Source organism: Mustela erminea, chromosome 12, assembly GCF_009829155.1.
Source record: "Mustela erminea isolate mMusErm1 chromosome 12, mMusErm1.Pri, whole genome shotgun sequence".
Lineage (NCBI taxonomy): Eukaryota > Metazoa > Chordata > Mammalia > Carnivora > Mustelidae > Mustela > Mustela erminea.
Window position 1 is genome coordinate 7,785,966 of NC_045625.1, and position 13,491 is coordinate 7,799,456.

The 13,491-nt window shown below is 58.7% G+C and overlaps 1 protein-coding gene across 3 annotated transcripts in view; it reads right to left on the minus strand.

Moving 5' to 3' along the window:
* LRSAM1 (leucine rich repeat and sterile alpha motif containing 1) overlaps positions 1 to 13,491 on the minus strand; it is a 40,391-nt gene continuing 26,900 nt past the window's right edge. For 2 of the 3 annotated variants that reach the window (XM_032308400.1, XM_032308402.1), the window contains 10 exons: positions 12,561 to 12,660; positions 11,034 to 11,121; positions 10,381 to 10,455; positions 8,933 to 9,013; positions 7,345 to 7,440; positions 5,197 to 5,295; positions 4,451 to 4,582; positions 3,283 to 3,364; positions 984 to 1,132; positions 1 to 607 (listed from right to left, as the gene is read on the minus strand). In XM_032308400.1, coding sequence (XP_032164291.1) covers positions 485 to 607; positions 984 to 1,132; positions 3,283 to 3,364; positions 4,451 to 4,582; positions 5,197 to 5,295; positions 7,345 to 7,440; positions 8,933 to 9,013; positions 10,381 to 10,455; positions 11,034 to 11,121; positions 12,561 to 12,660 — 1,025 coding nt within the window. In that variant the 3' untranslated portion in view covers positions 1 to 484. The remainder of the gene's footprint in view (positions 608 to 983; positions 1,133 to 3,282; positions 3,365 to 4,450; positions 4,583 to 5,196; positions 5,296 to 7,344; positions 7,441 to 8,932; positions 9,014 to 10,380; positions 10,456 to 11,033; positions 11,122 to 12,560; positions 12,661 to 13,491) is intronic. The other variant, XM_032308401.1, reaches the window with a different exon arrangement.

Genomic DNA, 13,491 nt, shown 5'->3' on the forward strand with positions numbered 1-13,491 from the left:
TCAGGCTGGAGGTGGGTTTACTGACATTCCTGCTTCGGGTCAGGAGAGGCAGATCTGGAGAGCAGAGTCAGGATGGGCCAGCGTGGCCCGTGGCACAAGGCCTGCACTCCGCATGCACCGGCAAGTCCATCTGAGGCCGGCCCATGGCAGTCTGGGGGGGATGCCCCACACCCGCTCCGCACTCTGCCAGGGCCCTCCCGCACTTCCACCACCCGACAGAGGGGGACGGCACTGTCCTTGTTACCCTGATGAGGACACTTAGGCTCCCGGAGGGCCGCCGTGCTGTAACCTGCCACGGTCGGACTGCTGGGAAGTGCCTGAGGCCAGGACCGGCCCCCTCCCCAGCCCAGGTGTGCTTGGACAGGAAGGGGGGCTGCTCCCAGGTCGTGAGGAAGGGCCCTGGGGCGGAGGGGGGTGGTCTCAAGCAGAGCAGGAGTCAGGGTCAGGCGGGATGGAGCGCGGGGCCCCAGGGGATGGCTGGGACTCAGCTGTGGTAGAGCCGCAGGCACTGCGCGATCTCCTGGCGGCACAGCGGGCACGTGCGCAGGGGCTGGCAGCACTGGTGGCAGCAGCAGACGTGGCCGCAGTTGAGGAAGATCATCTGGGCCTGAGGAGAGACCGTGGGCGCGTCTGGGTCCCGCCCCTGCCTGTCCTCAGTGATGGAGGCCCCGGACCGCCTGCTGTCCCTTACCCTCAGAACCTGCTACCACGGTCCTCACGCCCCATCCCAGCGGCACACGAGTCTCTCCCGGCCACCTCTCTTGCACCCTCCGCGCCTAACAGCTGCCCAGGAGACCACGGTGGGTCTAACCCGCCCTGCTGCTGGACCTGGAGGCTGTCCTGGAGCACTTCCTCTTGGCAGGACTTCCCCTGAGCAGATAACCCAGGATGTGCTCCCAGCCCGTTCAAGGCTGCTCGGTACAGCACCGCTCGGTAGAGCAAATGGGGCGGGGGAGGGTGCAGGGCCACTGCCCCAGACTTGCCTCCCGCTCCAGGCACACGACGCATTCCGAGGTCGCCATCTCCAGCTCCACGGGGGGAGCAGACGGGGTCGCGGGCTCGGGAAGCTCCTCAGGGGCAGTGGGCACCTCCAGGGCTCCAAGGGCCTCACCCTTGGGTGGGTTCGGCAGCTCTGTGGGGACCAGAGGGACAGGCTGAGCCAGGGTCATGTCCCCATGATCCCAACCCCGCAGGGGGTCCCCTGGCTCTGCCTGCTGAGTGCAGTGCGCCAAGGTGGGACACTCAGATCCCACAGGAGGGCTAAGGGCCCCCTTATTGCTTCTGAGCCTCATTCCCCATCTGTCAGAAAGGAGTGCGGACTCGCGGGCAGGGCAGGCCACAGTGCTGGTGACCTGGGGCCTCTAACCCCGGACCATTGCCCGGATCCTTCACAGCGACCCTGCAGGGAGGCCTTGTCGCTTTCATGGAAGAGCAGCCGTTTGCCGGAGACTACCGGACCCCCCACCCGCCAACCCCCCGCCACCAGAGCCATGGGGCAGGAGCCCTTGGTAAGGGGCTCTGTGGGGGGGGGGGGGACAGGGGCGGTGCTCACAGCTTCTCCACCAGGTCTCCCAGGAGACCACCCGGGAGCCGGGAGACGAATGAGAAGGCCCCAAGGCTGCCCCTCACCGCCCTAGAGCAGGCATCCCCTGCGCAGGGCCCAAGAGCAGCGCATCAGAATCGGCCCTTACAAACCGTCTCTCATGATCACACAACGTACACCACAGCCCTGAGTCCTCTCCATCCCCGACGCCAAACTGATCTCGGTTCAGCTTTTTCCATCTACCCGGTGGTTTGAATTATGAGTTTTCATAACTGGAAAAGCCTGAAGATCTTCTTTTTTAAAGGCTATTACAACACTAGGCTCTCTGAAGGTACCATGGTGCCCCCAAGCCATCACTGTAAAGGGTTCTTCCGTGTTTAACGTGACACCAAGCGAGTTCTGGGAGCAGGAAGAGGATGCCAGGAAAAGGACCGAAGGTCCCCTGCCCCTTCCGCAGCCAAGGAGGAGCCGGTCCACTCAGCCCTCCCTGCAGCTGGGCGGCGCCAGGAAGAAGCTGTAAGCAGCCTCGATGGGGAAGGACCTGCTGGTCGCTTCTGGCTCCTGCTAGCCCTGGGGATATTATGGGAGATGGTGGGAGGCAGCCATCATCTGAGGGGCTCAGAGTGAAGGACGTTTGTCTGCCAGGAGGGGGCCCCCAGCTCCTGATGCCAAACTTACCCGGACCTGCAGTGTGACAGGAGGAAGGTGGCAGTGCTGGGGAAAACCGGCAGGGGAGGAAGGGGCCATTTCATACATTACTTACTATTACAGAACTATTAGTTAAATGCATTTTTTAGGTTGGGCCAATGTCCCTGGAATAAAATTTTCTGGAAAGCTGGAGCCTGTGGACAGGACACAGCCACCGGCCCAGACACCTGGGGACCTCCTCCTCCCCACCAGCAACCAGCTCCTGCCTCATCCCTGCAATCTGCTCTCTGTCCTGAGCCGCCCCGGCCTGAGACGGCGCTGTCGTGGGCTCGCCAGCCCCGCAGCCCAGGCATGCCCTCTCCTTCCGTCCCTGCCCGACTCCCTCCCGTCTCAAGCCCTCTCGGCCTCTTCTCGGGGGAGGCATGAAGCTCAGCGGCCCAGCCATCGGCCAGCTGGGTGCCATTATGGGAAACACATTAACTTCTCGGTTTCCTCCTCCGTCAAATGAGGAGAACAGCAGCCGCCGCCTCACGGGGCTGACACGGCGCCACGCCACGGGGCAGGTGCGGTGGTCGGCAAACGCCCAGCGCCTGGGGGGTGCTCGGCCCACGGGAGCCCCTGCCTCCCACATCCACTCCGATGGCAGGACAGCACCGAGGTTTCCCCGGGCCTCCAGACACAGGTAGGAGCGCCTTTGCGAGCCACCTTCACCCCTTCGCTCGTCATCACAAACATCCTTCCAGGTGCACACGGCAGGCCTGCTCCAGGCACAGTGTCAGGCACTGGTATGGCTGCTTTTTCCCTCTGTGCCAGGGCCCGCGGTGTGCGGCTCCCGTGTCCGTACAGTAGCTTTAGGGAAGGTTATAGGACGCGGCACCAGAAGGAACCTTCTCTCTCTTCCCCCCACACACCCATTTTTATGGCCTGTTTTTTTCCATTTGGAAAAGCTATTCCTTTAGGAGGAAGCCTTAAGGACTGGTAGGGGCTAGAACCAGCCCTTACATCTCGTCCTGAGACCCAGCCCCCAGCCCCTTGAGAACAGTCCACAGTGAGCCTGGAGCCTCTGCTCAGGAGATGCCCCGTACGGGTACCTGGCCGGATCCTGGCTGCGGCCAGCAGCTCCCGCACCCTCCGCAGGATCTCGTGCTGCAGGCCAGCTTCCGAGACGCCCACCTGCCGCAGTTCAAGGAAGAGCAAGTTAGGACCTGGGAGGCGGGCTGGGAGCTCGCTAGCCAGGGCAGAGCCACCAGGACCACCACCTTCCTGGCTTCTGGCACCTTCACCTGGAAATGCGGAGGCCTGGGCCCCCGGGTCAGCATGCGGCAGTGCAGCACCCTAGCTGTGAAGGTGACCAAGGGGCAGGGAGGGACACTGAGGCCCCAAAGGGAACACCGGTAAGAGCCATGGTTTAGAGTGGGCTTGCCCTGCACTGGGGCAGGGACCCCGCTGATGGCTTCACTTGTGAGACCACACGTCCCCCCACGACAACAGGGGAGTCAGGACCCACAGTCAGAGTTCACAGGAAGGGGCAGGGAGTTCCCATTGAGACCGAGCTGCTAAGAAGCGGCAGCGTCACAGACCCTCGGGTGACACAGTCCCTGTGTGTGACCCATCAGTTTCTGGGTCAAGGACAGGCCACATGGCAGAGTGACAGACAGCATGGCCTCCCATGCTCGAGGCCTGACTGCTGGGTGACATCGGGCAAGCTACCACCTGGCCGTGTCAGCACTTCCTCCTCTGAGAAACGACAAAGAGGATACCTGCCTCACTGGCCTGTTGGGGGGTTGGCATGGGAAAAGCCCTCAGAACAGCGCCTGGCACTGGCAAGTGCTACGGGGCTGTGGGCTGTCCTCGTCATCCGGCTCTTTCGAAGAGTAAAAGAACTAACAAGCCGGAGTTCAGCCTCCACCCAGGAGGGCCACAGGCTCAGGCAGTGCTGTCCTTACGGGGGGCTGCGTAGGTGGGGGCGGGCCCGGGCCAGACCCAACAACCTCCAAAGACTCGTCCTGGGCCTACAACGTGAAGGTCCAGTGTGAGTGGGGGAAGTAGTCTGGGGTCAGGCAGAGGATGTGCAGGTTACCCCCAGGGCACCAGGGACCCACATGGTGGGTGTTCTGGCTTGTGAGGAAGCACGGGGGCCCCGGAACACTGGTTCACGGAAGGCGGCACCCAGAGCAGCAGGAGGGCAAGCCGACCCCCAGCGGCCTGGACAGCGGTCTCACTCAGCCCTCCACCTGCCCCGAGGGGCTGCCGCCTCACCTTGGCCAGGTCAGCAGGGCTCATGCGGCTCAGCGTGTCCAGCGAGATGCGGTGATGGGCGAACAGGGGCAGGTAGTGTTCCGCCGAGAGATCCACCAGGAGGGCGGCCAGCTGGCGCTCCAGGCCCTCCTCCTGCAGGACAGACCCAGGGGAGAAGCTGACCACGCCACCAACATGGCCTCGTTATTTACAGCAATAAATCGAGGCTCTGAACACATTTAATAGAATATACAAAACACTTCCCTGCAACTTTTCCTACAAAAATGAGATAAAGACGCAAGGAAGTGCATGGCCCGTCTACCTGTTTAAATCAACGAGGGCAAATTCAGCTACTAAATACTACGCACTTGTTTTGAAACGAGAGGGTGACCGACTACGTGTGGCTGGAGAACTGCCCGTCGTTATCGTTAGGAGGAAAAAACAGTTTGCCACAACAGTGTGTACAGAAAAGGACTTCATTTGTATTAAAAAACAAAAACCCAGTGTGTGCTGGGGGGTGCGTTCTGCCCACGGCGGGGGGGTTTGCAGGAGGCTCCTGTGGCCTCCCCCCGCCGCTGCGCACACGGGCTCTGCCCCCCACCAGAAGGAAGGCACCGCTCTCCCTTTTCCGTCCCCGCCAGGGCCTAGCACAGGACCTGGCACGCTAGTCACCGGAAACGTGAACAGAACGGAACCAGAAAGCTCAAGCAGCCGGGCACCCCGAGGCGCGGGAGGCGCTCCGGGACGGTGGAGGCCAGCGTCCTTACCTGCAGCTTCAAGGACAAGGGTTTCTGGTTCAAAAGCCGTTGATACTGAATCAGCCAGTAGTTTTCCTGCTTGGTTTCGCTTTTGGCTTCTAACTCTGTCTGCCAAGGACAAAGTTGGCATCATTAGTTACGACTCAGTAAGTAAAAACTGAAATGAGCGTGACGATCGGGACCGAGCCTCCGGTTGGCAGAGTGCACTTGCTCTTCGACAGAGAACTGTCGCAGCCACCGCGGTCTCACCACTTAAACTGCTGATCTGGGAAAGGCAGGAAGTGCCTCGACCCCAGCTTCCTGCCGCGAACAATCTCAGCTGGGCACACCTGTGCTTGAGGCCCGACTCTGGGCTCCGGGCGCCTGCCACCAGGCCCTGCGGGCCCCTGCTTGGGCTCACGCTCCAGTGACAAGCAGGGAGAGACACAGGATTCTAAGGACAATATGAGCATCTGGAGTGGGCTTCACCCTTCTGACAGAGCTGGAGAATGACGGACATGCTACTCAAACGGATCCCTTCATTCCGCCGCGCACAAGTAGTCAGCGACGGCTGCTCTGGCCTCACGTGGCTCCAGGTGCTGAGGCCAGTGCCCCGAACCAATGACACAAACAGCATCAGCAGCCGCTACCATTTTCAGGACGCTTTGGGCCAGAGCCCGCTATGCACCCAGTTTCCTGAATTCACCAGCTCCATGTGGGGGTCTGACTTCCAGGGTGAGCAAAGGGAGGTTCAGAGTGATTAGGAACCTGCCCAGGGTCGGGCCAGGACTTGGACCCAGGCCTGTGTTGCTTGGGGAACTGTGCTCTGAGCAAGGAAGGATTGCAGCCACACCCTGGGGGCCAGAGGAGACGTGGGCATTGAGATTTCTGCACAGGCCTTGGGAACCAACTGTCCTCTGGTCATCCCTCCCAGACCTTGCCGAGCTGTGGCCCTCTGCAGGTTGTGGACACAGCTCTCTTCTGGTGCCCATGACCCTGTCAAGACCTGCTGAGGTGAGGCTTCCTCCCCTGGGTGATGAGTGCTCTGAGGGCCCTGGAGGGTGGGAGCACAGGGCCAGAGCACACGGCCACTGACGCGCCATGCTAACGCGTGTTGGCGTGTTAATACGGTTTGCAGGCGACGGCAGCAGGGCACCACGAGCAATGGGCAGCTTCTGATCGGCCCACGCACACCACAGGGGCTAGTGTGGGGCTATGAAGCTGGTCTCACTCTTCCCTGCTCTCTGCACAGGGCTCCGCCCACAACGGAGCTCAGAGATGACCTGGAGCCCTAATGACACCATAGGATCGACATGCCTGAGCCCTGGACTCTGTCCCCAGTGCTCCGATGCACACGGGGTCTGGAGGAAATGATCCCCACCTGCTCCCTCTAAATGGGGCTCTGCCACCCTGACAATGTACCAGAGTCAAACCCACTTGGGTACAGGGAACAGCTGGGCAACGCCTGTCAAAAGCTTATGAAACAGGGGCGCCTGGGTGGCTCAGTGGGTTAAAGCCTCTGCCTTCGGCTCAGGTCATGGTCTCAGGGTCCTGGGATTGAGCCCCGCATCGGGCTCTCTGCTCAGCGGGGAGCCTGCTTCCCCTCCTTCTCTCTCTGGCTGCCTCTCTGCCTACTTGTGATCTCTGTCAAATAAATAAATAAAAATCTTAAAAAAAAAAAAAAAAAAAAAAGCTTACGAAACAGCCTGCCCTCGACACAAAGTTCTCTCCCGGGCATTGGTTTTGAATAAATACTCATGACTGCTCTCGATACTTAGCTACAAAGACAGAGAGCATTCCTCAGAAAAGTAAAGAGCTGGAAGTAGTCTGAATGTTTGGCAACGGGCTAGGATGGCCCCCCGAATGCAGCCAGGAAGCACGTAGAGGACATGTGAGGGACACGACGAGAACGGATGCAAATGAGCGGGTTCGAAGCGTGTGCCCTCTTCTGTTTACAGGGCACACGTGTGCGCAGCTGTAAATATGCATCGTGGTGCTCAGAAAACAATCAGAACGTCAGCATCAGAGAACTCCCAGAAGAGTCGTTGCTTTGTGTGTCCCATCTTTTCTTTGATGAGCAACTGTTACTCGAATAACAAAAGCACCTCTAAGAATGGGGAGAAGGTGTGGGGGGAAAGCGAACCCATGTGTGATATGGAACGCAGAAGCCAAGCGCACCAGAATTTCCCGGAGCTCTTCCTCTCGCCGCGTCTTTTCCTTGAGCAGCTGCTGGAGCAGGGAGCTCAGGGCCCAGCGCTGCTCGGCGATCACCTCCTGCAACATAAGAGCACGCCCAGTGCCGCTGGAAGCTCACCGCTCTGGAGCCAGTAGCCGCCCCCCAGCGGGTGGCAGGATCCCCCCCCTTCATTTCCCAGAAGGCAGCTGGGATCCCACAGTGGGTCCAACTCAACTAGGCAGAGGGTTGGGGGACGGAGCCGAGGGGCCCCATTGCCCGGGCATCCCCTCCTCATCTTCATCCCATGGGGGTCAGGCCGGGTGTGGGATCTAGTGACCGATGACAATGGAATGGTAAGAAACAGCAAACAAAGGAAATGACAAGCCACAGGTACATGACTGCAATCTCACGGACTACAGAGCACGTGGGCGGAAGCACAGGCAAGGAGGGTTGGCGTGTAACCCAATGTGGGTCTGGAAGGTTCTACCCAGATGGAGGCACATGCAAACTGGAGTGTGGTCCTCACTTGTGTCCTCACTTGTTTCTTACTCTTAGAAACCCATGGAGGCCCCCACATGGGAGCCCCACAAGCTCTGACAGGCAGGGGACATGGGCACCTGCCAAGCACGGGGCTGCATCTTCTCTGAGAGCTCCCCCTCCCCTCATCTCTAAGACCATGGCAAGGCTCACAAAGGGCTTTGCATTGGCTAGCTCGCCCCAGTGTGATGGCCCTAGGACACAGTCTGGGCCTGGAAGAGGAGTTCCTGTTGTGGAAGGGAGAAATGGAGGCCTAGGAGGGGAAGTGACCGGCCTTGGGTCACACAGCACATCTGTGGCAGACCTGAGACTAGGATCGTAGACCTCGGCACACTTTCACTGAGTTGAGAAGCCATGGGACAATTCAAGACTTCTCTGCTGAGGACAGACAGACACAGGGACAGACAGAAGGCTCTGCTCAGAAGCCTGATATGGGGCCCAGGTCCTCCCACACCATTGATCCGTCTGCTTTCGAACATGTGGGCGGAGATCAAAGCAGGGCAAGGTCCAGCCCTCTTTCCCCACCTGCCCAGGACACACAGCTTGACTACAAAGAACAAAGCCCAGGTCCCAGACATGCAGTCCAGAATGCCGCCTGCTGGGCCCTGCCACCCCCACGCTCTATAAGCAGGACCCCCAGGCAGAGCTCCCAGAGAAGCCACCTGCAGGGAGTGACACAGTAACAGCTGGGCCCTCTCCTCCAGACATCCTTGGGACACCAAGAAAGCTCCTTCCCCAGAGAAGGTCAGCCCGTGAGTTGAACCTGCACCCCAGAAGCATGGCTTAAAGACACGGGGAGTTCAGCAGTGACCCTGCTTCAAAACAAAGAAAAGGCAGAGATGGAGATGGGCCTGGGTGAGCCTTGGCAATGAAACCCTCCTTCCTCTGACCCTCCTGCTGAGCAACAGGCTGCCCCGACCCTAACCTTGGCCTGCGCTGGGCTTGCCCCCCAGGCTGTGCTCCCATCATAGCCACAGAGGAGCCTGCCTGCCTGCTGGGGAGCACTGCGGGGAGGGAGGCAGGGAGGAGGGGCAGGCTGGGAGCCCTACATACCTGAAGTGCCTCTGTGTCCAGGGACTTCCTCTTTACCTCCAGCTGTGTCAGCTGCAATAACTCAGTTTCTATTAACTTAATCTAAACAGAAGACGAAACAGGGTTTTTAAATTCACATTAAGCAAGGTTCAAATCTGTGCTGCTCTCTGAAGGCTAAGTGGAGTCTAAGAGACCTTTTGGGGGTGGGGGCTGGGAATGAAGGGAACTGGGGTGCCTTGGGAACCCCCTCAGCGGGGCCTTAAAAGAATTAGTTGTTTCAGGGCCCTAGTGCTTGGGCAGGGAGTGGACAGGCCTGGCCTTAGAGGGCCCATTCCAGGGAGGCTCACGGCTTATGGAATTGAGATGGTCCTGCCTTTAAGGTTCAGACCAGAGTGCAGAATGGACATGGGTCCTCACAGAGCCTGGCACTTGCTGGAGCCTCTCGCTTCCTCTAACTGCCATCACAGAGAAGAGCAGAGGGTAATGGACTGAGAATAGCGATGGCAGCAGCTGATGCTTCCAGAACATTCTGTGTGCAAGGCTCGTGCTGTGTACTTCATCTGTGTCATGTCATCGAGTCTCCCCTAGTTATTAGCAGGTATTATTGCCTCCATTTTACAGATGAGAAAACGGAGGCTCAGAGAGGTTAAGTAACTTCAAGGACACAGAGCAGGTTGGTGAGGGAGCCCTTTCCCAGGCTTCTCCCAGCTCGGGGGCTGAAGGGGAACAGCTGGCCAGCTGCGTCAGAACCACCCAGAGGGCGGATGTCTGGGGTCAGACCCCACAGCCAGTGACTTCTCCACCCTGAGCCTGTGACCCTCTGGACCTTGCCCCTAAGTTCCTATGGCCCCACCAACCCCTGGTCAGAGGAATGAGCTTCATGTCCGGCAAGGTGGGATTGAAATTAAAGAGGGGAAGAAAACGGTTAAGTTGGTTTGGGCCAAAAAAAGAGAAAAGAATACAAAGAAAAAAAAACCATGCGAAAACGTAAAATTCAAAGTGTGCTGAAGAGGACGCGATGAGCATTCCCGCAGCCTGAAAGCTCCCTCCGTCTCCAGCCCCCAGGAAAGCCCAGGGGGCCCAACACAGCCGGGTCCGCAGCAGAGCCCAGACCAGAGCACAGCTCCCTCCGGGCGAGGCGGCCTCCCCTGCCCGCCAGGTGAGACACCCCATCAGCCCCGGCTCCCCGGGTTCAGAGCTGATGGAGGCCGCCAGGGTGGAGCTGACTGCATGCCCGGGCGAGGGGCTCCCGCCTGGGGCCCAGTGGACGCAGGGGCTGCCCAAGCAGTGGCCCACGGGCATCCTGAGAAAGAGCGGAACCTGTTACACTGCAGGGGTGGTGCGGGGTTGGGGGAGGGGGCTGGCTGAGCTGGCGCTGAGCTGGCGAGCTGGCGCGTGAGAAGGCCAGCTCTGCAGTCTGGGAAAGCACGCAGGAGGGGGCCAGTGGCGGCCGCGCCCCCAGCCCTCACCTGGTTCCTGATCTGCCGGTGCATCAGGTCTTTCTTCACCTGGAGGGCCTCAAACGCGGCCTTCTGCATGGTGCTCTGCAACGGAGACCCCGGTCGGCGGGTGCCCGGGGCCTCGCATTCCCAGGGGCCCGGGCAGGGGGCAAACACACAATGTGCTCAGAATCCTTTAGGGAAGACCTCTCTGTCTCAGAGGGAACGTAACTCCTCAGCTCACTTGTTCACATTCTAGAAATAACCCCTGTGCAAGGCTTACTAGCGCTGGACACTAGGTTCTCTGGCACAGAACTTCCGCACGGGGGGTGCGGTGCCTTCACTGCCCGGTTTCACGAGGAAGGCGAGGGGGCCCAGAGGGGCGCCGTCTGGAAGCGAGAAGTCGAAAGGCCCTAGACGCTCTCCTGCGGGCTCCGTCTCCACGGAGTGATCACCACGTCCTGCCCCGAAGTCCTCACGAGGGAGGCTTGTCTAGATCTCAGAGGCCAGAAAACCACCCTGCTTGCTCCCTCCTCTCCTGAGGGTCTGCCAGTTCTAAACATACTAAGCCTCTTGGGTCTTCCAAGCTGAGGACAGGGCTCCATGCAGACTTTCCATGCTCTGCCTCTGGCTCCCTGTGCCCGTCTTGAGCCCCTGCCCTCACGCCCTGGGCAAGGGCTCACCTCCTGCAGGATCTGGCTGATGGCTTTGTTCTGATCCATCTGCTGCCATGACAGAATCTGCTGGAACCGCTCATCCATTTCGGCCATGCTGCCAGAAAGACAGCAAATTAATTCACGCTCTGAACGTTTTCTGAGCATCTACCAAGTGCCAGGAACCTTGGAGATCAAGATAAACCAGGTACTCATTCAAAAATAATACTCAAGAAGCACCTGCTGGGGGCTACCTCCTGGGCCAGGCACAGACATGGAGTCTGTCTTAGAAGGCAGGAGGCAGACTCGGTGTGTCTAGCTCCTCTCATCCACCCCTCCGTCGGAATCCCCTCTACGGTGCCCTTTGAAGTGGTGGCCTGCCTTCGGCCCTCGCACCTCCCCCAGCAAGGAGCTCATGACCTCCCGGTGGCCACTTGGACTGTGAGAGGGCCGCACCTGGGACAGCGACATCCATGCCCCACCCCACACCCCCGGCATCTTCCACCTCAGCCACGGATCTGCTCTTAGATCCTGGAACAAGTCTAGGGATTTTGGCACAAAAATCCAAATCTTGAAGCCCCACGTAGGTCCATACTTTGGCACATTCTTGGTTTTGAGTTTGTTTCGTAATAATAGTTGTTATTTATTGGCCCCCTTTGTGGCAAACACCATGCTCGCTAAACACTCTAACCACTCCAGGGGGAGGTACTGTGACTTATCCCCATTTTTCTGATAAGAAAATTGAGGCGCAGAAGGGAAATGGACTGACCCAACACTTCAGTTACAAGAAGAAGGGGAAACCTGAGACCAGGTCTATCTTCCGCCAGGGCCCGCACTAAGCTTCATATTCTACCACCAGGAAAGGAAGAAAGTCCCCGCACGTGTGAGGACACGGGGAGGCTGACGGCTGTGCCTATCACCTAGACAGGGGGAGAAACACCAGGGCTCCTGGCCGGTCTCTGAAGCACCAAGAGCTCTTCTCTCCACCTGGCTGTGCCAACACGCGTGGCCTCTTCAACAGACTGACCCACAGTGATGCAGTGAACTTGGCCAGCCAGACCCAGAGCTGTCACCCGTGTGAAAGCAAACTCTCACCATCCCCTCCAGGGCATGCCGCCCCCGACCTCTGCGGACCCTCGGAGGTCAAGGTGTGCACCACGGTCAAGAGCACACTTCCACTCTGCCTGGCTTTGAACCCCGGCTCTGCCACCTGCTGGCTGGGCTCTCGTGGGTGTGTCATAGAGTCTCTCTGAGCCTGAGCTGTGGTGGCAAAACTGGGCTAATGACACGGTCCCTCAGAAAGTCAGCGGGCCAACACACAGCCCTTGGCCCAGTGCCTGGCTCACAGGAAGTGCAGAAAGTGGGAGTGACTGCTGTCACGTTACCAGCTGCTGACCCAATCGTGGAGTCCAGGTCCATGAGGAGACACGAAGAGCAGTCACCACTTGCCCGACGCACGATCAAGGTTGGGGCGGGGTTCACAATGCCCAGCGCTCACCCCACAGTTCTGGGCCCCAAGCTGGTGCCCCCAACCCAGGAAGCCTGTCCTTACCTTACCTGGAACAGGCCTGCTGGACCAAGCTCTGCCTCTGAGACTCGTAGGCCATCTGGACGAGCCGGCTCTTACAGCTCTTGGTCAGCATCTGCTGCATGGCGGCTGAGGAGACAGGGGGTGGGGTTGAGGGCCATGGCTCCTGGGGACCTCGGTGGGTTCACCTCATCATCCACCCCACAGTCACCCTTAAAAAACTTTTTTAAAAAAAGATTTGAGAGAGGGAGAGGGAGAGCGTGCACGCATGCGAGCAGGAGAGGGGCAGAGGGGGTGGCAGAGAGGACCCCCCAGCAGACTTTCTGCTGAGCACGGAGCCCAATGCGGGACTTGATCTCACGACCCAGAGATCATAACCTGAGCTAAAACCAAGAGTCAGATGCTTAACTGACTGAGCCACCCAGGTGTTGCCCCTCCGCCCTGCCTAAATTTTTAAACTGTGGAAGTAACTTAAGCTTGAAAAGGCTAATTATAAAACACCAAGCAGCACACACACAAAATCTTCTATAATCTTATCACCCAGAGGTACTGTGATATATGTTCTTCTAGTCAATTTCTAACGCATATTTATGCATTTTTAAAAAATTGGAATGAAAAACTGAAAGCAGACAACTCAGCAGGTTTCCGTACACCCACGGTCAGAGCAGTGGGAGTCTCAAACACCAGAAGGTGGAAACAACCCAAGTGTTCATGAACAGACGGATGAACAAGCTGGGGGGGAGAGAGGAGGCACACAGACAGAATATTACTCAGCCTTCAAAAAGGAAAATTCTGGCCCCTGCTCCAGCAGGGATGAACCCTGAGGACATTCTGCTGAGTCAAAGAAACCCGTCGTGAAATGACAAATACTGTAGGGTCCTGCTTACGAGGGTTACCTAGTGTTACCAGATTCGGCGAGACAGAAAGTGGAATGGGGGTCCTACATAGGCTGGGGGAGAG